Below are 26,253 nucleotides of genomic sequence, written 5' to 3' on the forward strand. Positions count from 1 at the left end.
GTAAAGGTCCATTCTGAGCTAAAACACATGAGAGCAAGTGGTCAAAGCACTGAATATAGACCCTCTTAAGCCTCCTACATCTGTCGTCTCATACCAGCAAGTACTTCGAAGCCAAATAACCAAATACTCACTAAAAGTCAAAACTTCAAAAGAACTTTTTAGCTTTTCCAATTATCAAGTAGACACACAGATCAGCAGCAGGAGGAAAACTTCAGGCTGGCAGTGCTGCTTAGCACCAGACCTTCACTAAGCAACACAAACAAAAACATTATATTCAACACGGTGGCAACAGCAATGAGGTTCACAGGGATGTTACAGAATTGCCTTTGCTGCCCTTATTAAATGCTGTGTTTATGCTATTTGAATCCCAAGTCCTAGGAGAGAAACCTATTTAACTCTCTTATTTTACTGTCAGAAGTCAAAAGGAGACTGCAGGAGCTGGACACACACGCTGCAGAGCGAAGATTCAAGGTGATGCTGTGTCTAAACAGACAGTCAGCAGGATGACAGAAGTGATGGGCAAGAATCACACAAGTAATAGCAGCAACATTTCCCACTCCCAGCAAACAGCACAGCAAGAAGCAAGAGCACGCCTAGCCCTTGCACCTGCCAAGAGGACATGGCATGAGGCTAGCAGAGCTGAGCCTTTGCTTGAGCCAAGCTCTGCTTACTTCCCTCTCCAGGGTCACCAGAGCTACCCTTTGAGTAAAGCAAGCAGGATTTGGCTTTTAACATGAATAATATTAATTTTTTTTTCTTCCTACATTTCTTCTTGCTTTCTTTTCAAATAATATTGTTACAAAGGATGCTGACCTACTAAAAATAGAGATGTTCAAATAATGTCAACAGTCTGCCTCATACCCACAAAAGCAAGGCTATTTGCAGTTAAGATTCTGGCTTCACCATTCTAAGATTTAAAACAGATTTTAAATCAAGATGACGTCGCTCCATTGCTTTCACCACATGTTAATGAATTTCACATTTTTTCTAGGAAAAAACAAAACAGGTGGGATTTGAAGTAGGGGGAAGGGAAGGTTGTTTTGCTTTCTTGGAAACTTCAAATAGAAAAGGCGATCTATTTTCCAAAACGTGTTTTAATTGTCTCTTTGCACTGAAACACCTTCAGGGTGGACCAGCATCCCCACACTTTTCCTTTGCTGTGTCTGGTCTCCTATCCGTACCTAACAGCTTTCGTCCCTAAGCCCTTTCCCACAAATTCACAAGGATGAAGCCCTGGGGCATGCTAGGACAAGGCCCAGGACCATCCTCAAAGGCCCTGATCCTCCCTGACCGTACCCATGTCACCACATATAACACAAGGTCTTTCAGTGAAAGACTTTTAACTTGCCAAAGCAACCTCCTTAAGAGGTTTCTCACTAGAGGAGATGAGCTGCGTTCACCTGGAGCTCAAGCACTTGCACCATGAAGGCCCCAGCCTGTAGCCAAAGTGCACACATGGCTTCTGGGCCATGCATGGAGCCACCTTGTGCTGGAAACAGCTCCAAACATGTTTCTCACAACTGTCCTGCATGGCACTGCATGACAACCAGATAATAAAGCGCTTCCTCCCAGCTCGAGAAGGGTAAGCTTTTATGCAGTGGGATGAAGTCAACTATTTCTCCCCAGAACAGGGCTCCCCCCAGCTGAAGGCCTGGCTGGGCATGCAGCTTAACTCCAGCACCCAGCAGCTCATCCAAGCACAGAAGTGGCCTGGCAGGGATCAGCTGGGGACACTGGCCCACCAGCAGGGCCATCCAGGCCTGTGCCACTCTGCCCCTGACGTTACAAGCCTAGCTCTAAAGCAGGGGAAGAAATCCTGAAAAAGGAAGGTGGAGATGCAAGTTCTCTCCTTGTGGCTGACCTGTCCCCCTGGTCAAGAAGCCCTGATGCAGAGAAGCAGTGAATCACTGGGATTTAGCTGTGCGCTTAAAGATAAGCACATGCTTAATCACTCTGTTGAAACAGGATGCTCTGCTGGAGCATAGCCAAAGTGAATTAGCTGTGCCAGCCTGGGCTGCATCTGGCCCACAGCAAAGAGTATCAATATTCTAAAATAAAATTTCATGCAGTGTTGATTTCATGAGATAAAACCTATTTGATCATTGCTGCAATCCATTCTCACAGTATCCCTGCCCTAAAGAGTATACTCCCTCAAGCAGCTAACTTTACTGAGATAAGGAGGTCCATTTATATATACCATAAGAGTGGCTCTCCTTCATAAATCTCAAAAAAAAAGTAGTAACATATGCATCCTTCGGTAACTGATCGCCAGCACTCACTCAAAGTCACCTAAAACCAAGTCCATTCACCCCTAAATATATTTTTGTAACAATCACAACCACACAAAAACAAATAATGTCTTCAAGTCCTAGCCACACTTTAAAACTTTAGGGCTTTAAGTTGTATTCACCAAAGCAAAATGAAATCTTTTTTTTTTAAAAAAAAAAAAAAAAAAACCATTAATGTGTCATTACTGCATAGAAAACATTACACACAAAATGACCACTTTTGCCTTTTAATCTGATCATCCACACTAACCACTTTGTAACTGCAGATCCTGAAAAAAGCACATAACCCAACTCCCTGGAAATTACCATTGCTTTTCCGTTCACTTCAACGAACCATAGATGAGGCCCTGGGCCAAGCACCTGCATGTGAGCCGTCTGGGGGCACCCAGCAGTGTTACATGCCAGCAGGAAAGTAAATTTGCAGCATCAGATCAGAACTGCTGAAATATCCTTACTGCCCGCAGTAGCAAACCTAAAAATCCAAAGTTCATCACAACAGCTTTCCAAAATCAACGGCTAATTGCATCTTCTAGCTCCAGACCAGGAACATGACTTACATTCTCTTGAAACAGAAAAGGATTTCTTACATTACTTTATCTCCTCCAGCATTTTGTTGCTATTTGGCATTGTATTGTGGTCTATTCTGCAAATCTATTCACCTGGTATTCACTACCTATGGGGGACAATTTTAGCATCTCCGAGGAGCAGGTGTCATTTAGCTCCATCTAGTTCTCTGCCTGCTGCTTATAGTCTGCAAAGTCTAACAGCATCACATTCATTTTCATTTGTATTCTTCCTTTATTTTCCTTTCCAAACAGTTCTTCATCCATTTATTTATCACTACATTTTTCAGCAATAATACACAGCTACAACAGCATACCAGAAATACAGTTGGCAATATAGAAGTTTATGCAATGGAATAAATAGCAGTCCTTTTGAGGAAAAAAAAATCACCTCAAGCAACTGATGCATCTAAAATGCCTCACCAGAAATATGTTCACTTCTGAAAATAAGCAGCTCTCCCTTCTCTTTGCTTTCTGTTTTACTTACCGAAGCATTCAAAGTAGGTCCGTTTAGTCTTAACTCCTACTCAAACAGTCACAGAAACTAGAAGTAACGTCTAATCCGTCTTCTGACAGACTACAGTGGGAAATTTTCAGTGCTTTTTTTGTGGAACGGCTTTCCAACAATGACTGGATTTCATTTGAAATAACTTTACAACGATCCATCAGCTTAAGGAATGACTATCATATTTGTTAAATCCCAGATGGAGGGCAGGGAAAGACAATTTTGCTGATGCTGCCTAGGGTTTCAGCATTAAGTAATCCAAGAAACAGTCAAGAATCACAAAAACCTCTGACAGCAACACCGTGTTGTTAGTCCTACACAAGCTCATGCCACAATTCTGAAAACACCACCACGTTGTTTTGAACTGCAAGCAATCAAAGCCCCGCCAAGGTCAATGAAATCCTTACGGTGCCAAACCATGTTTACGGGATTTGGCTTTCCATTCAACCAACCTCTGCACAGTCTTCATTTTCTATTTTTAGCTTTCCGGTAAAAGGGAATGTTAATATGTTATTGTTCATGTCATAAAGCGTTACAGCATTAGATGTCCAAGGCCCACAGCATGGCCAAATTAGCTGGGAGCTGGACTTCAGAATTTCCTGATTTTTTGCTTTTTATCGTACAGAGTCTCCAAGCCTCATCAGAGAGCAAACCATATGTCATTCCCCAAACTGAACTAGAAATACAAAATCCCTCTCACTGAGGGCCTTACTGATTTCAAAAGATAAACAAATCAAGCAACTCAAAGTCCTTTCAAAACCCAATCTGATAAGCAGGAAATACTTATTACCTTTCAGCCATCAAATCAACCTAATATTAATGATTTTTTTCCATGACCTTCTAAACACATGAAAGTTAACTTAATAAGGTCAACAAGAGGATATCCAAGACAGATCTCTCTCAAGTCTGCAAAGGCAAGTAACAAACCGCTTTGCTTCCATGACTTTGGCAAAATTCCTCTATGCCAATTACGAGATTTGCTAGCTCACCATGACAGTCATTCTTTGACATACAGTGAAACATAATGCATTCCTTATTTGCTGTTTTTTCTTATTCTTAACTGCAAAGTCAATCCACAGCCAGAATGTTGTTACATTCACATTATACAGCCCAGTTCAAAGCAAGACATACATGGATGTGGACTGCTTTGAGGTACTCACTTCTCTGTGCTTTTTTGGAAATTAATCTAACAAAGTGCCCCATGCAGGAACCCTAAGCAAAGGGAGAGAGCACTTCAGAGCAAATCTCTGTGCATCCAACAGGAGAGAGGCTATGATGCAACACTGCCAGGATGGCACAAATGTTACGTAAACCTTTCACAATAACACAATAATTTAGATTTTTGTTTCATTGTTGTTTTACAAAGTGACTTCCTTCTGCTATTCACAGAACAGTAACTTTTCCTTGAAAAATAAATCTCAAAAAAGCTAAGTCACTCTCAGTCCTGGCAGATGTCACCTTGAACGATGCCCATGTACCCTACAGGATGCCCAGTAAGAAAGGGCAGCATGGTGCACCAAGGAATTGGTTATTCAAACAACACAGACACAAGACTCCCAGACTCCACAAAAGACCCATGATGCTTACAAAGTATTTGACTTTTTTGTTGTTGTTGTTTTGTTCTGGGGGGATGGGGTTGTTGTTGTTCTTTGGTGAAAACATGAATGTCCTATTTAAAAGCCAAATAATCTCAATTCACAAGAGCTACATTACTGCATAGCCCATTCACAAATTGAGTTATAAACCATTTTGGGGGGGGTTGTTTCCTTATAAGGTTGTTTTAGGACCAGACTTTGCTAATGCTCTATGTCATAAATTCTCTAACTTGTGTACTTACGTCCAGTTTACGTCTATTTATTCTTGTACCAACAGCGTCCTTGAGCTTGAACAACACTTTTCCCCCTTGCGCTTCTCCTTGTGATGCATTCAGGCTGCTCCCTTTCTCCGCTCTCCTCCCAGCCTTCATTTCGCCATGCTGGGGAAGGAAGAAAGCCAAGTACGGCCGTGTTCGCCCGCTCTCCTCGCCGACCGCCCCATGCCCACTCCCCACACCAGCCCCCACCCCAGAGCAGCCCGGCTGCCCCCCTCGGCATCCTCTGCCTGTCTGAAAGCAAAGTGCCCACCGACCCGATGCCGGACGGCAGTATTGCTGAGTGCGGCACAAAACCACGAGGAAGTGCCAAAAAACTGGAACCTGAGAAGGCCTGAGGAAGCAAATGTTTTATGGCCTATCACTGAGTACTTGGCTGCTTTCTAGAGAAAGACGATGATGCCTTCGAGAAAACCAAGCTTCTCCTTTTGATGATGGGCTGAATCTCAGCCAGGACTGTGAAAACACACCATTTGCTAGATGGTGACATTTTAAACTCGTTCCACCCAGGGAAATGGTTCAGTCTGGGGAAGAACAGGGTTTCAGCCTTGATTAATGATGTAAAGAAACAGCCACGCTGTGTAAAACCAGGAAAGGAAAGGGGTGGGAAGGCTGGCAGGACCAGGCCTCTCCAGCCAGTGCTGCCACCGGAGCAAAGCTCAGCACCCAAGTTTTGCTGCAGTGCAGTTCTATCAGACATACACCACCAGCAGCATCCTCCACATCCCTCCATCTGCCTGTTCTCACTGATTCAAAACCAGTTCACTACCTGCAATGCAAGTGACATTGTTAATACATTACCAAAAGCAGCAGCTCAACCATATGCAAGGGCAAGCCCACCCCTTCAGCATCCACTCTTCCCTCCACAATAGCCTGCGTTGTGCCACAACATGGCAGTGCCAAAGGGACCAAGACTGAGCTTCCTGCTTACTGAGCTACCAGGACCATAAGGAACCTCTTTCCCCATGGGATCAGTTCCCATTACCTCCATTAACCAAAGCAAACCATTCCCATGTATCTCAACCACATGGCTATCTGCAGGACACTGCCTTTTACCATAACTAGATTCTCTGCAAACACAATTCAGACCTTAACTTTTTATTTTTCTCCAGTTGTAATTTTTTCTTCTTCTTCAGGATTGGTGTTAATTTTACTACAGCTACCAGTCAATGAGCAAGCAGGGCTTTTTCTTTCTTCCTTTCTTTGTCTTTCTTTCTAATGCTTGTTATATCTCTCCTACATACTTCCTCCCTGCACAGAAATATCCCTTCAAAGCTTGATATTATTGAGCAGCTTTCAACCATGCCCAGCAGAGCCGTGTATTCTCTGCATTTGTCTGGCCTTTGTTTCTAGGAATGAAATACCAGTGTCTTAACAGTGTGACTTCATTTCACTACTTCATTCCAATACTTGTTCTATTTCTATCCCACTGGGTCAAACTCACCTATTGTGAGACCTCACCGATTTCAATTACATCAGGGATTAATTTGTTCCATGGCGTTGAAGCTGTTAATGCAATCCTTGCTGGCTCTAGATTAGAAAAGGCACGATCAAGACCTCCCTCGCAGGCAGTGTGTTTAACAGCAGTCTTGATCTTCATTTTGTTCTTTTTCTCCCCCCCCCCCCCCCCCCTTTGTGCCCCTTTGCCCCTCTTTTCACAATCTTCTCCTTCCTTTCTAAATTGCCCTTATCAGAACTGGGTGGTCCTCCTGACTTCCACTGTTACTGGCAGAAAGTTGCCTTCCAGCAGCCGCTGCCCAGCATTTGCGAGGGAGCCTTCCCTGCTGGAAGGTCAGCGGCGACAGGTCCGACCTGGCGCTGCACAAGCTCGTGGCAGCTTCATGAAAACAGAGCACAAGGAAGGTCTCAGCAAGGGACGTTAAAACCAAGTCCTCCTGCGCTGCCCTCTCTCTGGCATCGCCTCTCCCCAAGATGTCACAGGCAAGGGCCAGCTCTGAGGAGTCACTGCAGGACTCCGCGCACCCAGGTGGATCTGCAGGAGCTCAGCTCTGCAGCTCAGAGCATCATTCATAGCAATTAGGTTCTCTAGGAAAAAAAAAAAAAAAAAAAAAAAAAAAAAAAGATTCACCACATTGCAGGTGGAAGCCTGAAATATGAATTTGTTAAGTGACTCTAGTTCTCCATTCTGGAGAGGGTGTGATCATGGCAACCCAAACTGTGGTGCCAGCTGAAGCACTTAAATGTCACCGGGACCATGACCTCACTGCACTTACAGTGCTCTGGATGCTTCCCACAATGGAGATTAAACCCAGCCTGTGCCATGCAGCCCTTGCAGAGAAGACAGGATTGGCTCTAGAGGATGCGTTACATTACAACAGGCTTCCCAACAGTACTGATCTGCAAAAATCACTGCTTTCACAAGCTTGAGCTTTCCAAAGTACTCCCCTTTAACACTGAAATCTCCTGCTTTAATTATTCCCCAGATGGTTTTTGCTGGGCAATAGCTAAGCTCCTATTGTTGCAGCTTCACCACAGTTATTTCCGACACCTGCAAGTTCAATGAGGGCAAAACAAAACCCAGAACAATTTCCCACCTTCCCACCGTGCCTTCCACAGGGTGCACTCACAGGAGGAAGTTTCGGCATTCATTAATTCACCACACACTCTACATTCCCAGCTCAGACCGACTGCGCTGGCTTTCAGAGCGCCAGGGACGTCACTGAAAGTGGGTCCCATGGGACTTGTGAGCAAGACACAGTATGGCACTGTCACTGTAGGCATAGGAGATAGCAGAAGCACCATCACTTCAGAAGCTGAAGCTCCTAGCTGATCAGTGGCAACATGCTCCGAGCTCTGCAGGAGCCACGGGTGACCCATGGCTCTGTGCTACTGCCACCACTGCTAGCACCAGGATGTATTTTTTGGAAGTAGATTCATGCTTATGTCCCCCTGCCATCACCAGAGCAGCCCTCCCTCGTGGCATGGATACTGCTGCAAAGAAAACAGTAACCAGGCTTTGCAAAACAGCCTCAGTCAACCTCTGAAATCCCGGATCCACAACGCCAGCAGTTGGATTCGGGGAGCTTGCCATACTACAACTGCCTTTGCTAACAACAACGACAACAAAAATGTTTCTTTTCATTAGGGAGAAAATACTCACGCTGAAATAAACTGCCCTGATATGCAGGAATGAAAACTAGCCAGCAATTCAGACTGCTGCAAGTAGTTGTTTCTCAGTGTTTCTGAACAGTTGAAATGTGCATTCAGAAAACAAAACCTGGAGAATAAAATGCCAAGTCTCTTCAGCCTAAAACGCACTCACCAAGCAAATCTGGTGCCCAGCACGGCAGCAGCACAGAAACCCCTGAGCCCACGCACAGATCACCTGCACCAGGAGCCATGAAGGAGGCGATTTTGAAGCAGACCCAGAAGCAGCAAACAACTGCCCCCAAACAACAGGGAGTGCCTTCACAAAAAGCGTGGGCATCTCTACAAAAGGCAAAAACAACAACAATAGGGCTGCCCCTGCCCTGCTGCCCATCCCAGGGTGCTGCTGGCCGCGTGGCCCCAAATTCATGCCTGGCTCAAGCAGCTGCAGTGCCCCGCTTGGCACACAGCAGCAGAGGAGCCCGGGCTGGCCACGCCAGCAGGCTGAGGTGGAAACCAGGGCAGTCCTCAATGCAGGGTGTTCTGGGACAAAAGCTACACACACACCCCACTAAAAATACTTACAAACAAATTGTTCATCTCTTCAAATGATATAAAAAAAAAAATACCAAATTCAAAACAGTCCTGAGCTTTTCTCTCCTCCCCTCCATCAGCAGGCACATCTTTCTGGGGCAGATGCTCCAGCCATGCATGAACCTGTGTGGCCTGCTGTTTTGCAGCAATAAAGAGAAGAAACCCCAAGCACACTACCCTGAAACAGGTCAGATAACCCTGGAAAAAGGCAGTCATTCCTCTGTAGGAGTTACAGTGACGCTTTAAAGCACAAGCCCATCGGGTCCGAAGTAACGTCTCTGGCTCTTCTGCTCAATGCCAGCCCCGCTGGGACCTCCACAAAAACAGTAGCAAAAGCCCAAGACACGGGAAATGCAAGTGATGCTCAGTAAAACACCACTGTCAGGAGGAGACAGACGATCACCAGAGACTGATCTCCCCAGAAAAGAAATAAATATTTGCAGTGGCAGCACAGCAGCAGGGATCTGGTGTTTACCCAGGTAGCTCCTTTCATCCCCGTCCCTTGACATCGTCCAAGGAACACACAGGTCCCTGCTCCCACTGCAGAAAAGCAACTCCCTCTAGGGTAAAGCATGGCAACTGCCGACAGCACACACAAGTTTAGGGCAGCATTTCCAGAACTCCTTTTTCTACTGAATTTACAAAGGAAACAGAGATGGGAGCTACTGCCCAAGGAGACAGCTATTAGCCACCAGCACCCATCTCACGTGAAAGGTGGCTTCTCCAAAAGCACACAGCTCCCATTTCTCTGCTGATTCAGCGGTGAGGATGCTGGAGACCCTATCGAATTATCCTGTGCCACTTCTCCTCTATCACATTTCCTCTGGAAACCTTTCACTAAGCTGCAGACAGTCCCACTCCTGCTTATTCTGGCAAGATAACACAATGACCTGACATGGGACAGCTGCCAAGTGGAAAGGGACCTGCTCAGGTGTCACCCCATGATTCGGCAGCATCTACACAGCTCTGGAATGTAAGAAAACAGCTGTGGGCAAGGACGGGAGGGTTAATTCATCTAACAGTACCTGGAGGCCAATCTGGGGATTTTCTGGAACTGCAGGAGCCGTTTCACTGGGAAGCTAATTAATTTGTGCTGCCGATACCTCCCTTCTGCCTTACCTTCGTCTCTGCCAGCCTGCATGCGATTTTTATTTTTTCACGCCTACTTTTTGGACGGGCTGGCATTAGCTGTTTGAGATGCCAAAGCCTTCGTATAACTCGTCCCCTTCCCTCCCTACATCTCAAGTTTCTGTTTTCTGTTTCTGTTTTCCTACAGGTGCCTGCAGCTGAGGATCACCTCCACTCCTGCTGTCTCTGCTCTGAATGGAGGTGTCTGCAGGTTCGAGGCAAGGATCAAATCCATTTTATGGAAACTACCAAAGCATCACTGGAAACTGGTAATGCACAGCAGCCCCAGTGTGTTTCCTGAATACCAGCCTGATGAGGCCTGTTATTGAGGGAGAGAAGCCCTGTCTCTCTGGGCTGATCTCTTTCAGAGACAAGTCAATGCCCAATGGGGATGCCCAGCCTGAGGCAGCCTCTTCAGCCTCACCCCGCACAGCACTGCAGGAACCAGCCCCTGGAGCTCTCCGCAGCCACCAGGGACTTGGATAAAGCAAGGTCCTGTGGTAACAACACTGGAGGAAGATTAATCAGGGTGAAAAGTGGAGCAGACCAGCAATTCGCCTAAAAATAAATTGCAATTTATGAAGTCACAGCCGTGGAGCTGAGCACCTGTTTCAGCCACACACTTTGCCAATGAGTTTCCTTTTCCTTTCCCCACATTACCGTGACCAAGCACCTGCAATGTTAGGGTCTGTCCTGCATAATCCTCTGCCTGTGTACATGAGAAATTTCTTTATCTGCAAAAATCTTGCAAGTTATTTCTGGAACAGGGCTTTCCAGAGCTGATTTTGATCAGTAATTCACTTATTTGAAACATAAGATGTAAAGTTTCCATCGTCTTTGTGTGGGAGATATTTTGCCTTGATCTTGCTGTAAGGTTTCGCAAGGCAAACAAAGCAATTCCATGAACCGTGCCGCACAGCGGAGCTTTCTGAACCCCAAAGGCATCCCTGCAGGAACCTGCTGAAGCAGGCGATGGACAGATCCAGTTTCCATTTGAAGATGTGTTACTACTTTTAAATAAATCTCTTCAAATCTGCTTACCTGGGAAGACCCAGTTCTATTTAATGAGTTTAATTGATTTTCACTAACAACCGCCTTTTCCACTTAAGAGCATTTCTCCAGGGCCATCCCATCTCAAAGCACACTGCAAACCTGCTGCCACCATCCCAGAGGTGAGACAAGCACCTCTGCAGCACTACTTTAGCAGGTACTGAGCTGGCATGATGGGCAGTGCTAACAGGAGCACTGAGCATGCATTTGATGCTCCCGGCTTCCCTTTAAAGCCCTGCTGCCACAGCGTCTCCTTTCTGATGAAGCCCGAGGGTATTTATCGCTGCCTGCTCCTGCTTGCAAGTCTGCTTAAACAAATCACCCCCGAGCCTGCTGCCTTGGGATAACGGGCTCTGCAGGCATTTTTTACTTGGAGTTATCAACTCTGCTCTGCCTGCAAAACCCATCAACCATAAAGAGAGAGCAATAAAAAATACCCTGCCTGGGCTACTCTGCGCTCTTCCTCCAGCACAGCCAGCACCACGTATCTGCTAACAGCACGGAAAGTTTGCTTTCCCCAAAAGTTATTTTCAAGCTCCATTATCTCCCCTGTTTACACCACGCTCCCTATATTATCAAGAGATCTCCAAGTAATTTACAAGCCCACCAGCTCCCGTGCTAACGTGGCAATAAATCAGGCTTACACAGAGTGTTGCCTACTGTCGGGAGCAGCGGGCAGGACGTGGCTGGGCGAAGGCACGCAGCAGCAGCCACCCCACGTCCTCTGCAGCCACCAGCCCCCTGCAGATCGGATGGGAACCTGGCTAACTGCCCCACAGCCTGCTCCTGGACAGCACCGTGCAGAGGTAGGATGTAAACCGTGTCTTAGGAACCCAAGAAGCTGCAAAGGGAAGCTCCATTGAAAGTGGAGTGGCTTTTTTCTTCCTATTTTTTCATTTTTTATTCCTATTTTTTCAAGCTGATACCTAGCTAGGCAGTCCTGAGTACTGCATCTCTACAACTCTGCCTGCTGAACCCAGCCCTTGGATGAGACAAGTGAGACAAGGCACGCACCACTGATGTGCTCTTCCAAGTGCTCCACCTTCAGCAGCACTCAGACGACTTGTTCGGAGTGGGCTGGTTTTGTTCTGAATGGGCTGGACGTTTATTTTTAACTATCTGGGGAGGCTTCCAGTCTGCGCCTCACCTCGCTGTGTTTTCCCCATCCGACACAAATACAAGCACACAAAAGAGGGTTTTCTTTTTAAAAAATCCAACCAAAGGAGGAGGATGTTTTTGGCTATTTTCCTTGAGGAAAGAGGTTGCCCATCTAATAATCCCTAAATGGGCAGTGGGTTGTTGGGTTTTCATCTGCGCCTTTGAGCCTTCGATCCCTCTGCCAGGTTGCTGGTTTTCTTTTCCACAGAGTTGCAAAACCCCTGAATAACAAGGTTTGTGCATGGAAGTGCTGACACAAACCTTAACTACAGCATCCTGAACATGATACCAGAATAAGGACGCTCCCTGTGTGGCCCAGAGTATGGATAAATAAAGCATTTCAGCAGCCAGCGCCGACAGATCATAAACCTCCACAAGCATAAATACCAACAACAACCCAAAAAGATTAGAGGGCTTTACGGGTGAGCCAGGCTGGGATGATTTAGAGTTGGGGTGGAAGGGTCATTATTTCTGAATAGGTGGGGGCAAGCGGGCCAAAGAAATCAATAAACCATTCGGCTGCCAGGGAAGGAAGGGGCCAGGCTGATTGTGCGGACGCGAGCCCGACGCGCTCCGCATCAGGCTGGGGACACCTCGGGCTCACCAGCGCCGACGGCTGCGGGCAGCACACAGCACCCCACTGCCAAACGAGGGCACCCATGGGACAAGGCCAACCTCCGTCCCCACTGCAAGCACGAGCTGTGGGACCGAGCTCACCCCAGGACTAGCCACAGTGGGCTCCTGCTTCCTGCAGCGAGCGCAGAGCTTCGCAGCCGCCTTCCCAGACCAACAGCTGCTGACTGCGGATTTCAAAGGCCACTAGCAATCCCTCCCCTGCCTTTTTTCTCTTCTCGTTCAGCCCTCCTCGTTCCCAAATCTTGGATGTTTCCTTCCCCCGCTTCCTTTCTAGTGAGCTGAGCAATGACGAATGACTTGGGCTTAACAGGCTTTGCAGTAGGGAGCGAAGCCCGTTTATCAACATAACAAATATATAATGTACAAATAAACACCTACTTGTACCTAATAGGCCAATGCACCTGGAAGCCCACCCTTGGGACGCCACACAGCCGGGCATTCAGGTGCCCATGGACATTGGCAATGCCAACAACTTCCATGAGGAAGCCTGAGCTCACAAGCCTACAGGTGCAAATGGGAAGGATCTCCATTCCCAGCTAACCAGAGCAACGAGGCGGTGCTTGGCATGGGGGGAAAACTACAGAAACCTGCTCTGATGCCTCCCAGTGAGCCAGCCACCCCCTCTGCTGCCTTTCCAACTATATTTAAAGGAAACTCTCTCTATATCAGTTAATAAAATAGCTGGAAACCTGACCAGGTCATGTCAAGCTTAGCGGAGTTAATGAGTTTCAACTTTACGTAGAACCTTGAGAGTTTTTAAAATCAGTAATTTCATCTTCCCTCCAGAAATGAATTCTTCAATGGTTACACTGCAAAAATATTCCTAGGACAGACAATTCTGCTGCTAATATACTAAAGATGGCATTAAAAAAATCAGATTAATATTGAGCCTTATCAAACGTACAGTACAAACCATGTGTTGAATTTAATCCAAACCAAACTGTCAATCTGCCTTCGGGATCAGATATAACAAACATGTGAGCCTGGGGCCAGAAATGAAAGCGTGGTTTGTTTTCTAATACAAGATTTGTACTGATCTCTATTAGCTGCGCTCCTGCACGGAAATCTTGACACTGCAAATGCCGGACAAATACAATTTCTTATTTTTCCGCTTTGGTGAGCCGGGAAAAGTTTTGTTTGTTTCTAATCAGCTTTGCATTGCAGGTTTCCTGTTTTCAGGGAACAACTCTCAACAGTTTCTGAATATAAATCTTTTTTGAAATGTTTCAAATAGGGAAAAAAAAAAAGGAGGTATTATAATCATTAGGCACAAAAAGTTTGGGCTGCTGCAGCCCCGCACAGCCTGCCTATACCAAGGAGACCCAACACACTTTGCTGCACCCACCACCAGCCTCCAGAAAGGGACTTTCTGCCATAAAGCCTGAGGTTCCCCGGTGATTCCTTCCTCCGACACCCCAGCATTTGTGCCTGTGTCACCAGGATGCCATAAAGCCCCGTGCCTCATCCCAGATGTCCCCATCCCTGTGCTCACCGAGCATCCTTCTGCAAGGGAACCTGCGGGATGGGTGGGAGTCCTGCCGGCACCAGCATTTGGGACCAGCAATGAAAAAGCACCAACAGCCCCCCAATTGGGCTGGGAATGCCTACAGATCCCCTCCTTCCTGGGCTGCCACCCAGCTAAGGTCACAGCTCTGCGAGCTCAGCCGGAGCTAGCGCAGGTTTTGTTAGACAAACCCGCTGCTTGACCCGGTGTTACTCAGCCTCTTGGCACGCACCGCTACGGCACGCACCGGGGAAATCATGCTCCCAGACAGAAACGAGAACCACACAAGTAAATTCCATTTTCTTGTTTGCTAAATTCAAAGGGCAATTAAATTCATATTATCTACTCTTTCAATATAAACAGCCAGAAAGAAACTCCTCTGCCTCTCTGGCAGACTATTCCCATCTATTTGCTTCCCCTGCAGATCACCGCGATGCTCACACTGCGGGATCAGAAGCGAGCACGACCCCACACAAATCCCCCCAGCAGCCCCACAGCTCCCTGCCCAGCCCCAAGCCCATCAGATTTGCTGATGATACTGTCTTTCCCTGCAGTTATGCCAGCTTGTCACGCAGCAGCAAAATCCGACAGGGCTTCCCATGGAATTCAAGACAGAGTTTGCAAAAGAATCGCCTGGATAACGGCACCAGGCACACGCAGCACAGTATTCCTAGGAAAGGCCCCCACAGCCAGCCCCACTGGCTTTCCTATTGATTGCTGGGGGGCCGCTTGCCGTTCTGATCTCAGCTGGTCGGAAGTCTCACCAATCGCTGTAAGGTCACGACCACGGGGTCAGAAACCTGCACTACATACATCATAATTTATTTTACAGATAATCAATACAGACCCGTGCCGTGCAGTCTTACAGTGCGGCGTCACAGCTAGGGGCTGATGCTGCTCGTGCAGTATTGTAACCCTAAGGCCTGGCAGCTTACGGGGTGAAAATCAGCTTTCATTTTACAGTTGTAAATCGTGGCTGGAAACCGAGTGCACACCCCACCAGCTATGGGTTAGTACTTTCATACAACTGGGTAACATTCTGCTTACGGTTTGAATCCAGACAGTACTAGCATCTGTTCAGCATCATCTCTGTCGCGGAGATAATTCAACAGGACAAGCCCAAAGAGAGGCTCGGTTAACGTATTGCCCAAGGCGTGCATAGAAGGAGGGGTTCTCAGCTCAGAAACGGGGTCAGTCCCATTCTGGGGGAAAAAAATCCCAGCACTTCAATGCCAGGTGTGGGTGGCAGGGAGGAACCAAACCAAGACGCCACTCCTTGCCGTCTGAGCAAATTCTCATCAGCAACCAAAGACTCTTCAAATGGATTAATAGCAACAGAGAATTAGCAAAAAGCCCTTCTACCAGCATTGACTTTCACCCTATTTTCTAATTTGTATTCCCAGGGTTTGGGGAAACACAACCCACCAGCTATGCCCAGGGCACACACCGCAAACCTTGTTATTTGATGGGCTCACCATTGCCTGCTGCAGTTGTGTTAATTCTGCTTTGCTGCAGGAGGGTAGCTCAGGATATTGCAAAAGATACACCAGCTTTTTAACAAGCTGTCCTTGAAAATGATGCCAAAGATGGTATTTTAGCAGGAAAGACAGGAGGATGAGAAATACACAGAAGGAGAAAGAGGAGCTGGGAGGAAGAAGCAGCACTGGAAATACCTTGCAGGACAAGCAATCCACTATTAATTAATTGCTGCGCTCTGGTATTTGTACAGATGCAACATGAAGCGCCCTGGGAAATTCACCAAGATCTAGTGATCAATCTCTAGGTGACCTGTGGTATAAAACGTTACCAGGAGGCTCATAGGGCACACCGCGTCCCACTTCACTCCCCTTTGGTGCCATCCCCCTGCTGTTTGCTGAATGCAGCCCCTCCAAACCACACAGTCAGCAAAGCTGCAGGACAACGAGCTATGCTTCCACCTGCCTCATTTTGTCCCTATGTCCAGAGCTCTCCTGCAGGCTTTTAGGATGCCCAGGGCCAGCCAAATCTGCCCCAATTAGCCCAGCCCAGGAAAGCACTTCCTCACCTTTAATCTCGGTGGTGCGGTACGAGCCCCAGGGCTGGGCTCTGCCTCATTGCCTTTAATTCCCGGGCAGCACAGCTGCAGGACCCGCTGCACCCTCCCACCCTGCACTGCTCCCCGCTGAGCACTTTCTATCCCATTTCAAGCACCCTCGGGTGAGCTGTGGTCAGCCAGCACCCGCAGCTCTGCCTGTTTCCTCCAGAGCAAAGCTCACCTCTGCCAGCATCACCCTGGACGGGGCGAGCACCACTTGAGCTGCGAAGCAGCCAAGCAAACAGCACCTATCTACAGAGGATGCTGCTGTCACACCATAAGGAAGCGTTTCCCAAGGAGTGTTGGAGCAGAGCGACACATTTCTTATTTCTCCACCTGAACCCTTCTCCAGCAGGCCACAGGAGGAGGCAGGCATGCTCATGGGAACACCACTGTGGGCAGCGAGCAGGGCGTATCGGTGCCCACCCGGGAGGATGTCTCTCCACTAAGGGGGAAGCACTGCCACGCATTTTAGCTCAAAATCCAGTTGTCAGCCCAGGCAGGAGAGGCAGGGAGGAGGCCGAGGGGAGGCTGCCCTCCAAGGGAGCTGGCAGGAGCGGGGGCTCAGCCCCACACCCCCCCGGGGGGATCGGCACGTCCGCTCCCACCCACCGCAGACACCGGCGCGGCGAGGAGCTCTCACAAAAGAAAGCACACAGACCATGACAGGCTAAGCCTCCTCCTTCCTCTCTCTGTTCTCCTTTCTTTCTCTCTTCATGCTATGGCAAGGCTGCTGAATGCCAATAAGAAAATACTTTGGCAGACTCAGACGGTCTTTTCTATGTTTTTTTTTTGTTGTTGTTGTTTTTTTTTGTTTTTTTTTTCTTATTTCCCCTCCAGCTACTTCTCTGGATGCCTAATCCTCAGTGGGCGTCCCAAGAGATGCTGCAAGCAGGGAGATGCGTGGCTCTGCACAATGCCCGCTCCCACCTGCAGGACCGAGCCTCAGAAAGCCAGGAGAGGGCCAAACCCCAGCCCCACCACCACAAAAAGGTGCAGGGGGCTCAGAAACCCACAGGAAAACCCTCCTTGTCCCCGTGGCTGGTCGGTGGCTCCCCAAGAGAGATGAGCTGCTGCCGTGAGCCTCATCACTCCTCCCGTGACGAGCAGGGGTCAGGATGCCCACGGAAGCCAGGCTGGAGTCTGCCCTCACACGCCTGTACACAGGCACCACAAGAAGGCAGATGGCTCCTTCTGAAATATTGCAGTTCCCTGAAAACATTTTTTCACCTGCTCTTATCAAAACTGATATCAAAAGCATCCAAATCTGGGAGAAGTCAAAGCACAGGAAGATATCGCTGGTAGGGAGGAGAGGAGAGCACGCAGTAGGGGTTTTCCCAGCTTCTGAGGAAAGGAAGAGACCCATAAAAATGCTCCGAGGGTCCAGGAAGGAGGTCACAGATCCAGAAGAAGGACTTTTAACCCCAGGGGAGACTTTCTCTCGAGTTCAGACGCCTTCACGGAGCAAGAGCCACTTGCTCAGCTGTGTTCACATCACAGCCTACAGAAAGCCAGCCTGGTATTATCAGCCTACAGCAAAATAAAACATCCCGGGTTGCTGCTGATGCTGGTGAGTCCTGGCAATGCTGGTGATCACACCTGAGCTCTGACAGACCCTCGGCTGCCCCCCCTGCCTTCAGCAGCATCCCTATATCCAAAAATGCACCCACAGTGCTCGGGAAGCATCAGCCCTGCCCCTTCCACTCTTTTCTGTCCTTATTTGCTACCTTACAGCCAAGCTGCCGCACAAGCAGCCGTTAAGCAAGCATCCCTTCAAACCCCAGCATCGTTCACCTCCATCCAGTTTTGTTCATGCCAGCTGCAATATAGAAGATAAAATACAGATCAGCTACAACCCCACAGCATGTCCAGCGATCGTGGACAGGGAAATTGGACCCCCCCAACCCCCCAAATACTATTCTCTCCTGCACGCTCACCTCAACAATGGCCAAGCCCTTCCTTGTTTCCTTGAACCACCCCGCACATCTCCAGAGCTTTGAAAGCTCAATGCAAGCCGCAATATATGTTTGGAGATGGAAGCATCTGAGCAGCAGCTCTGCTTTGCCACAACACACACAGAAACCACCAAGCCCCAAAATACTGAAGCATGCACGCTTGGCTCTGCCTGCTCCACGCTGCCTCCCATTTCTCCAGAGCCCGAGCGTCTCCAAAGACCCAGACAGAAGCAGGGCACGAGGGGCAGGTTCAGGATGCTGCGTTTCCTAGAGCAGAGCGGTGAGTCAGCAGGAAAAATAATGAAATAAAAAAATCACTTGTGGCAAGCAAGCACGGTCATTTCCTTGAGAGCAAGGGATTTAAAACAAGAACCTGTGATTCAATATGCGGTCAGCCCCTGCCTGCTCGGGCTGCAGGCTAGCTGCAGGACAGCCACGGAGCCATGCAAGTGGGTGTTTCGTCCACCCCGAGCACCCAGCCCTGAGCACGGAGCCGCACACACGGCACCACCAGCTCCATCCCCTGCTGGGGCCGTGCTCTCCCTACCACCGAGCTCCTCCGCTTCCAGCTCCAGCAGGTTTTGCTCGTGCAGTTCCTCCTGAGCTCTCGCTGCCTAATAATTGAGAGTTGCTGTGACCAGAAAACTCAACATAAGATTTTCCTGCTCGAGCTCAGCCCATTCTCAGCCTTTCCAAGACCACCGTTAGCACATTTTGTCCTTCACACCAGCGCCACTAAAGCTACCCGTCAGCACCCCCGTGGAGGAGCTCATGGGGTAACGCAGCACAGCAGGACAGCTCGGTGCTGAAGTTGCTGGTGATGGTCACAGTCCCAGCTGAGCAGAGATGACAACCATGGCATCTCATCTCTCCCCAGCCCCCGGAGCCTGTCCCCGTGCCTGCTTTGTTCTGGTGGCACTGGCGGCCCTCAGGGACCGGCGCAGAGCCGGGGGAGAAGCGGCCCCGTCGCTGCCGCTCGGCAGACTCATGCCTCTGACATGTGCTGCGCGCAGCCCGGCCAGACCGCAGGATCTGGCTCGCTGAACGTGTGGAAGCAACGCTTCTCCATGTCTCACTTTACAAAGCCCCAAACAATAACTGTCTGTAGCTGCACAGGAGCTTAGGAGAAACATAAGTTACTATTGGCATAGCACGCAGCAGCCTTCCTCTTACACAACAACAGCAGATGTGAAAATAGCACGGTGCTGCCTTGTGCACTCCTCTGACCTCCTGTTTGCTTCTGGATCAGATTCCAAAGCTGGATCTTAACCTAGAAGAGCCGTAAAAGCAAAGGATTTGGCCCTATCGGGGACCTCTCCATAATTTAAGACAGATGCACGTCGTGTAGAAGAGCACGCCGAGGTTTACCGGGGCAGGGGAGCGGCACGGCCAGGCAGCCCGTGCTGGCACTGCTGCTGCTGCTGCGCTGGAGGCAGCGCGGGTCCAGGAGAGCTGGCAGCTCCCAGCCCTGGCCCCCTGTGGTTCAGCTGGCCTCGTTCGAGGTGAGGAGCTCCCAAAGGTGACACGGTCCCAATGCCATCATCCTCGGGGCTGCCAGAGCCAGCATAACGTGGTGACCCGTCAGCCACATGGACAGTAACACGTCCCCAGGGTGCTCAGAGACACAGGATGCATCGCGGGCTTCTTGGCTGTGCTGCCCCCAAAACCAAACCCAAAACCGCACCAGGATGCACAGAGAGATGAGTGTGGGGAGAACAAATCACACCTGAAAGTGCGAGACAGCAGCGGGAGAACTCCACTGGAGAACGCCAAGGGGAAGTGCCAGCAGTCAGTGACCTGCATGGGGTCATCCCTGAAAGAAAGCTGCACGAGTCAAGTGATCTCTCCAGTGTCCCCAAGGACACCCGCTGCCCCTCCTGCCTAGAGCTGCTTTTGGGACTGCAGCATCCCCAGGCAGCAGAGCAACTGCCCAAGATGGGGATGTGGATGGAGAAGGAGCCACGCTCCTCACAGCCCTACCTGGAGGGGATGCAGCGCAGGGATGCTCGCTGCTGTGGGCAGAGCTGTGATCCCCTCTGACATGGGATGCCCTAGAGGAGCCCAACTCCTCCACAAGCCTAAATCTTGTTCCCAAAGCCCCCCGTGTCCTCACCACCCCGTGACCCACCCACAGGTGATGCTTCCCCATGTAGAAACACCAGCGTGGGTCAGGCAGGGGCCTTGGTGCTTTCAGGGACGCTTCCAGCCTGCAGGCGAGCGGCGATGCCACCTTGCACAAATCCTCCTGCACGAGGAACCATGGGCACAAAACCCCCGGCACTGCCCCAGGTCCTGTCACCTTCCCATGCAGAGCCACAGGGTGATGCTCAGCAGCCCAGGAGCGCGGTGCTGGAGCCAGCAGGCAGGACGACCCGCTGCTCACGGCAACGAGGGGAGGTGAGAGCCGGCCTTCGAATATAATCCATCCACCCTGAGAATATAATCCGCTCCTAAACCTCCCCAGCACAACGCAGAGCCCTTTAAGCAAAACCAAACAACTTCCTCCAGCCTAAATAAATATTAAACCTAAGCGATGCATTAATTTGCTCCAGTTCACCAAAGGCTAACTCCTACCCAAACTGATCATTATAAAAGAAATCCTATAATCCCTCGCTCCCATTCAGGCTCAAAACATGTAATCCCGTGAATAAATCCAGAAAGAAAGTGTAACAGAATGGGCAATAAAAACTTACAGCGTTCACATCTTTTCATCTACCATTAATACTGTAAACACTCACTCGAAGGCCCTTGAGTATGACTAATCTCGTGTTTTGGCTCCCCACGCTCAGCGCCGTAAGAGCTCGCCTCGCGCCGCGGCACCCGCCGGGACCCGCCGCCCCCCGGCCCCGCAGCGCCCGGCCGGGGCGAAGCTGAGCGGCAAATCCCGCAAAATGCTGCAAAATCAGCACTAAAAAGAAAAAAAAAAAATCGAGAAAGTATGGTTCTAATAGCACGAGAGCGCGGACTGACTTTTTTTTTTTATATTATTTTATTGCTTTGGAAGCCTGCAAGCTCCAACTGTATAAATGCCAATAACTTCCCAAGTTTTAAGGCTGCTGAAGTAAGAGATCAGATTTTAGCAAGTGCTTTCCAGGCAGAGAGCCAAACTTTTCCTGATTCACTAAAAGCACCGAAGGGAAGGGGAGAGGGAGGGGGCTGGAGGGCTGATTAACTTCAGTTACCACACAATCGCAAAAAAACGTCTCCCTACTGCAAAGGGTGCCATCGCTGCGAGCCCTGCGCAGCCTGTTATTCCTCGGGTTTGGAAAAAAAAAAAAAAAAAAAAAAAAAAGGAAAAAAAAAAGAAAAACATCAACAAAAAAATGCACTGGAGCAACGCAACGAACGCCTCCCAACCACAGGGTAATTTACAGCTGTGGAACCCCTCCCGACGAGGAGGCTGCTCCGCTGGTTTTATGTTCGAGCCACAATTTTCAGGGGGGATGAGGGGGGAAAAAAATAATCTGATTTTTTTTTTTTTTTTAGAGGAAGGGAGCAGGGAAGGGGCTGGTTGGGTTTAGGCTTGGCCGGGGGGATGAAGCCCCCTCCCAAACCCATGACCATGCTTTGCCCAGACCCTGCCTGGCTGGAGGATGAGCAGGTGCAACCCTAGCCAAAACTCGGTGCAGGGCCAGGGGTGGCACGAGCAGCCCCCAGCCCAAGGGACACCGGCTGGGAGGTGACGGGGACACGGCACCTGCCCTGCCCACCCCGCAGGTGGGCATCCCTGGAAGCAGCACCCTGGGGAGCCCCAGTGCTGCCGGGGGGCAGCGACCACCCGTCCCCGTCCCACGGGTGCTCCTCCAGCGGCTGCGTTCCTGCCGAGGCAGGATCAAAGGCAGGATCGGGCTTGGATTGCGTTCTCCTGAATAATGGGGAGGGAGCGCGCAGCCTCCTTCTCCTGGCTAGGGAAAGTCGTGTTTTTCAAAGTATCAGTTTTTGGGAGTAAGTTCCCTACGAAGAAGAAAAAAATAAATAAAAATGAAAATAGGGCGAGCAGGAGAGCGCCTGCTATTCCAAGGCAAGTGCATCAATCAACGTTGTGCGAGGAGGAGAGTCCAACACTGCCTCTCACATCATTAGCCAGGCTAATGCACTCCAGAGGATCCCGCTAACGCAGGCTACCGGCGCCCGGCTGCGCCCCAGCCCGCCGAGCACCGAGTGGCCACTGGAAAGCGGCTCAGCTCCCAGGGCAAGTGCCACTCCAGCATCTGGCGTGGGGATCATTTTAATGCGGCTATAAAAACTAGAGGGGGAAGAAAAGTGAAAGCCCCAGCCAAAACTGCCTGGCACTCCGAGGTCAGCACGCCGCCTTTGTTTCTTTTTTACAACCAAAAGCGAAAGAGGACAGAAAGGACACGTACCTGTACCTGAAAGCACAGCAGCAGGAAATGTAAACATCTGGAGAGGAGAAAAAAAAAGCAACAAAAGATCAAATGATGCGGTAAAATGGTTAAAGTCGGATTTTTTTTTTTGCTTTGTTTTTCTTTGCGATTTTTTTTTTTTTTTTTTTTAAACGGCGCAGCTCGATGCTCTGCGCATGAAAAGGCTCGGCTCCCCATTCCCACCTGATCGCGAGGAAAACGCAACCGGAGCCTCCAAAAGGAAAGTTTGAAAAAGAAAAGCAATTAAAAAAAAATAAGAAAAAATAAAAATATTTTTATATATGTATATATTAAAAAAAAAAAAAGGAGGAAAAAAAAAAAAAAAAAAAAAAAAAAGATGCCGTAATCCTTACAGGCAAGTGCAGGCGGAGAGCAGTGAATACATCGCTGGAGGAGAGGGGGAGGTCGGTGGCTTGCCGCTAGCGGAGTGCAGCCCCCCACCGCCCTGACATGGGAGCGATCCGGCCGGCAGGCTCCGCTCCGCTCCGCACCGCTGGAAGTTGTGGTACCGCCCGCCTTGCCTCCGCCGAGTGACTCGCTCAGGCATCAGCTCTCCTCTCCCCCTGTCTCTCCTCCTCCTCTCCCTCTCTCTCTCCGCCTTTGGGGGGGATGAAGGTGCTTATTGTCAGGAACTTCCGATCGTCAGCCCGTGCCCCCCCGCCGCTCCCCCCCCCCCCCCGCCCCGAGCCGGCTGAAGCCTCCCCGCGGCTCCGCGCCCCCTCCCCGGGCATGGTGCGGAGCGGAGCGGGGTGCGGAGGCGGTGCCCGGCCGGGGAGCCCCGCGAGGAGCGCTCGGCACGGCCGCTGCGGTGAAAAATAAAAGGGGGGGGGGGAGGAGGGGGGAGCACAGCCCAGCTGGGAGGGCTGGGAAAGCGTGAAAAGTATTACAAAAAAAAAAATAAGGAAAAAAAAAATAAAAAAAATAAAAACACGGAGAAAGGGAGCGGGGCACGACGGAGCGGGCAGAGCCCGAGCCGCGAGGAAAACCCCGAAAACAATTAAATAATGGGGGGGGAGGAGGGGGGGCAGCCCGCTGCGCACCCGTTTGGGGGGGGGTCCTGGTGGGGGTCTTACCTCGGCGCGGCCGGGAGCGCGGCGCGTCCTCGGTGAGCACCGGGCGGGTGGCAGCCCCCGGACCCCCCCGGGCTCCCCATCACCACCCACACCGGGCAGGGGCATCCCCCCCCGGCCCCCCCAGCCCCCCGAGCATCCCCCGGGGGTGTCCCCGCGGAGCGCCCTGCCCGGCGCGCTCCGGCACGGCTCGCCTGCCCTCCAGCGGCCGCACGGCAGCACCGCAGCCGCGCAAAGGAGCCCCGGCGGCCTCCCCCCCTCAACTCCCCAGGTCCCCTTTCCTTTTTTTTTTTTTTTTTTTTTTTTTTTAATTCCCATCGAGGAGAAAGAAAAAAAATAAAATGTTCCCACGTTGAGAGCGCGCGGTGAGTGCCCGGGTGGTTCCAAGAGCTGGTTTCGGGCAGACAAAATGCCAGGAGCTGTTAACCTCCACGCGTGTTGGAACTCTCAGAAGAGAGCCTAGCGTCAGTTAACACCTTGTTAAGTGAGAACATAACCCTAGCTCAGAACTGCGGGCTTCCCAAACCCTGGGATAGCGGCACGCAGGGGCACCCGTCTCCTGCTCTCCCCCTGGGCAGGGCACCCCAAGCTGCCCCCCAGTTTTCTGCCACGAACCAAGCGGCCTCCTCATCCCTGAAGCAGGGACCCTTTGGACAACACCTCGGTGGTTTTCAGCTCATAGTTTCAGGCCCAGGAGTAACAGAAAGCATTAAGTTTGTCAAAACCCTCGCAAAATCAAAGCTCTTAGCTTAGTCAGGAAAGTATTCAATACATTCCTAATTATCCCTATTTCTCCTTTGCTCAGACCCTCTCACAGCCCCCATACCCTTCAAACCTGAGCTTTGACTGCTCCACCCCAGCTTTCCCACACACCAAACCTCAGAGCAATTGGAAAATTAATCTGAACTCTCCCCAGACCAGCCTCAGGACGTGAGTCGGGCCCTGATGTGTTGCTTTCGGCATCCTCAGGACATAATCTCTCCTCTGACCCTACCAACAGCGCAGACGCCAGGAATCCCCCATCACCTTTTCCCAGCCACAACACCCCCACAACCTGCCCCTCACCACCACCAGCACTTCAGCTGCTCACCACAGGGGTGCCATCAGGATGACAACGCCTGGCACCTGCCCTCCCTGCTGCCCTGCACCTCTCTGAAGCAGGACCCCAAAAGCCCCCCCCTGCTGCTGAGACCTGGCCAGCACCACCCGCAGCTCCGCAGGGCTCTTGCTGAGCAAAGTGCTGGCAACTGCTGAATTCACTCCTTCTCCTAGACCAGAAAACCCCAAATGGCTAACGTGAGGCACACCAAAGCTGCTCTCCCTACCCAGCCTCTCCAAGGAGCAGCTGAGGGGACTTGCCAGGCTTGGAGCACCACCATTAGTGACCCACTGTGAAGGGGCAAAGTCCCTGACTCAGCCATGAGCCCCCATCCCACCCCATCAGAGCACATCTGGCTCAGGGTCACGGCCCCAGACTTCGGGTCCTACAACCTATTGACCTACTATGAACCCACTGGCCCACCGTCATTCCTGAAGCATCAGCTCAGCACCAACAGCATGGCACCAGCTTTTGGTTGGCCCTACAGCTGCTGGCAGAGGGTTTGGGGAGCGCTCAGGACATGCAACCAAGCTCAACACCCCAAATCCACACCAACCTCCAGACCATGTGGTGGGGATGCACCACCTTTGATGCCAGCAGCTCCTCACCAAGAAGAGCATCTCCTGAGCCAGCCCAGGCTGGGACCTGTCACCCGTGAGGGCTGTGGTGACACTGGGAAGCCACCCAAGCACCACTCACAGGCTGTGGAGCCAGCACCTGGTACTGCTGGGTCCCCACTGGACATAGGGCTGGTGGGTTTTAAAGAAGACATGCTGGGTTTGCAGGGGGGTGTTCATCCTGAAAACACTCCCTGTGTCATCACAAATGGGGTTTTCATTTGAAGATCCGTGTTCTGTGCCTCAGGAGTGTGAGGAAGCCCTTCGGTCTTTAAAATCCCAATAGTTATCGGGAGAATAACAACACCAGAAGTGAATCTTGTTCAGGCTGTCAGGGCGTCCCCTTCCCTGCTCAGACCAGCGGGAGCTTTATGGGGCACAGCACATTCAATGGGGCTATGCACTTAAGTGGGGGGGAAACCTCCCCACCTGCAGGGTGTCCCTGTGTGCTTGGAGCTCAGAACTGGGACAAGAAGGCCAGTTCAGGATCCCGGCACCCTGCACTTCCAGGGCCCTTCCTCCCTTGCAGCCAGGGTTTAAAGGCACAAGGAAAACCCCAGGCTCACATTTTACAAGAAGTCCAGCAATGCAGCTCAGCCCCGCCAGTGGTACCTACGCTGGTTTTGCCCCATCAGGTTCTGAATCTCTG

The 26,253-nt window shown here is 50.4% G+C and overlaps 1 protein-coding gene across 3 annotated transcripts in view; it reads right to left on the reverse strand.

The window, feature by feature from the left end:
• Positions 1-23,357, reverse strand: part of FGF18 (fibroblast growth factor 18) — a 69,577-nt gene extending 46,220 nt beyond the window's left edge. Inside the window, exons 1-3 of one of the 3 annotated variants that reach the window (XM_084535474.1) lie at positions 23,172-23,357; positions 22,798-22,834; positions 5,194-5,331 (exon numbers count right to left, since the gene is read on the reverse strand). In XM_084535474.1, coding sequence (XP_084391600.1) covers positions 5,194-5,331; positions 22,798-22,834; positions 23,172-23,203 — 207 coding nt within the window. In that variant the 5' untranslated portion in view covers positions 23,204-23,357. Of the gene's footprint in view, positions 1-5,193; positions 5,332-11,097; positions 11,216-22,797; positions 22,835-23,171 lie in introns of those variants that run through there. The other 2 variants (XM_084535476.1, XM_084535475.1) reach the window with 2 other exon arrangements.
• Positions 23,358-26,253: the final 2,896 nt, after the last annotated feature.

This window comes from Aythya ferina (assembly GCF_964211825.1).
Source record: "Aythya ferina genome assembly, chromosome: 14".
NCBI lineage: Eukaryota > Metazoa > Chordata > Aves > Anseriformes > Anatidae > Aythya > Aythya ferina.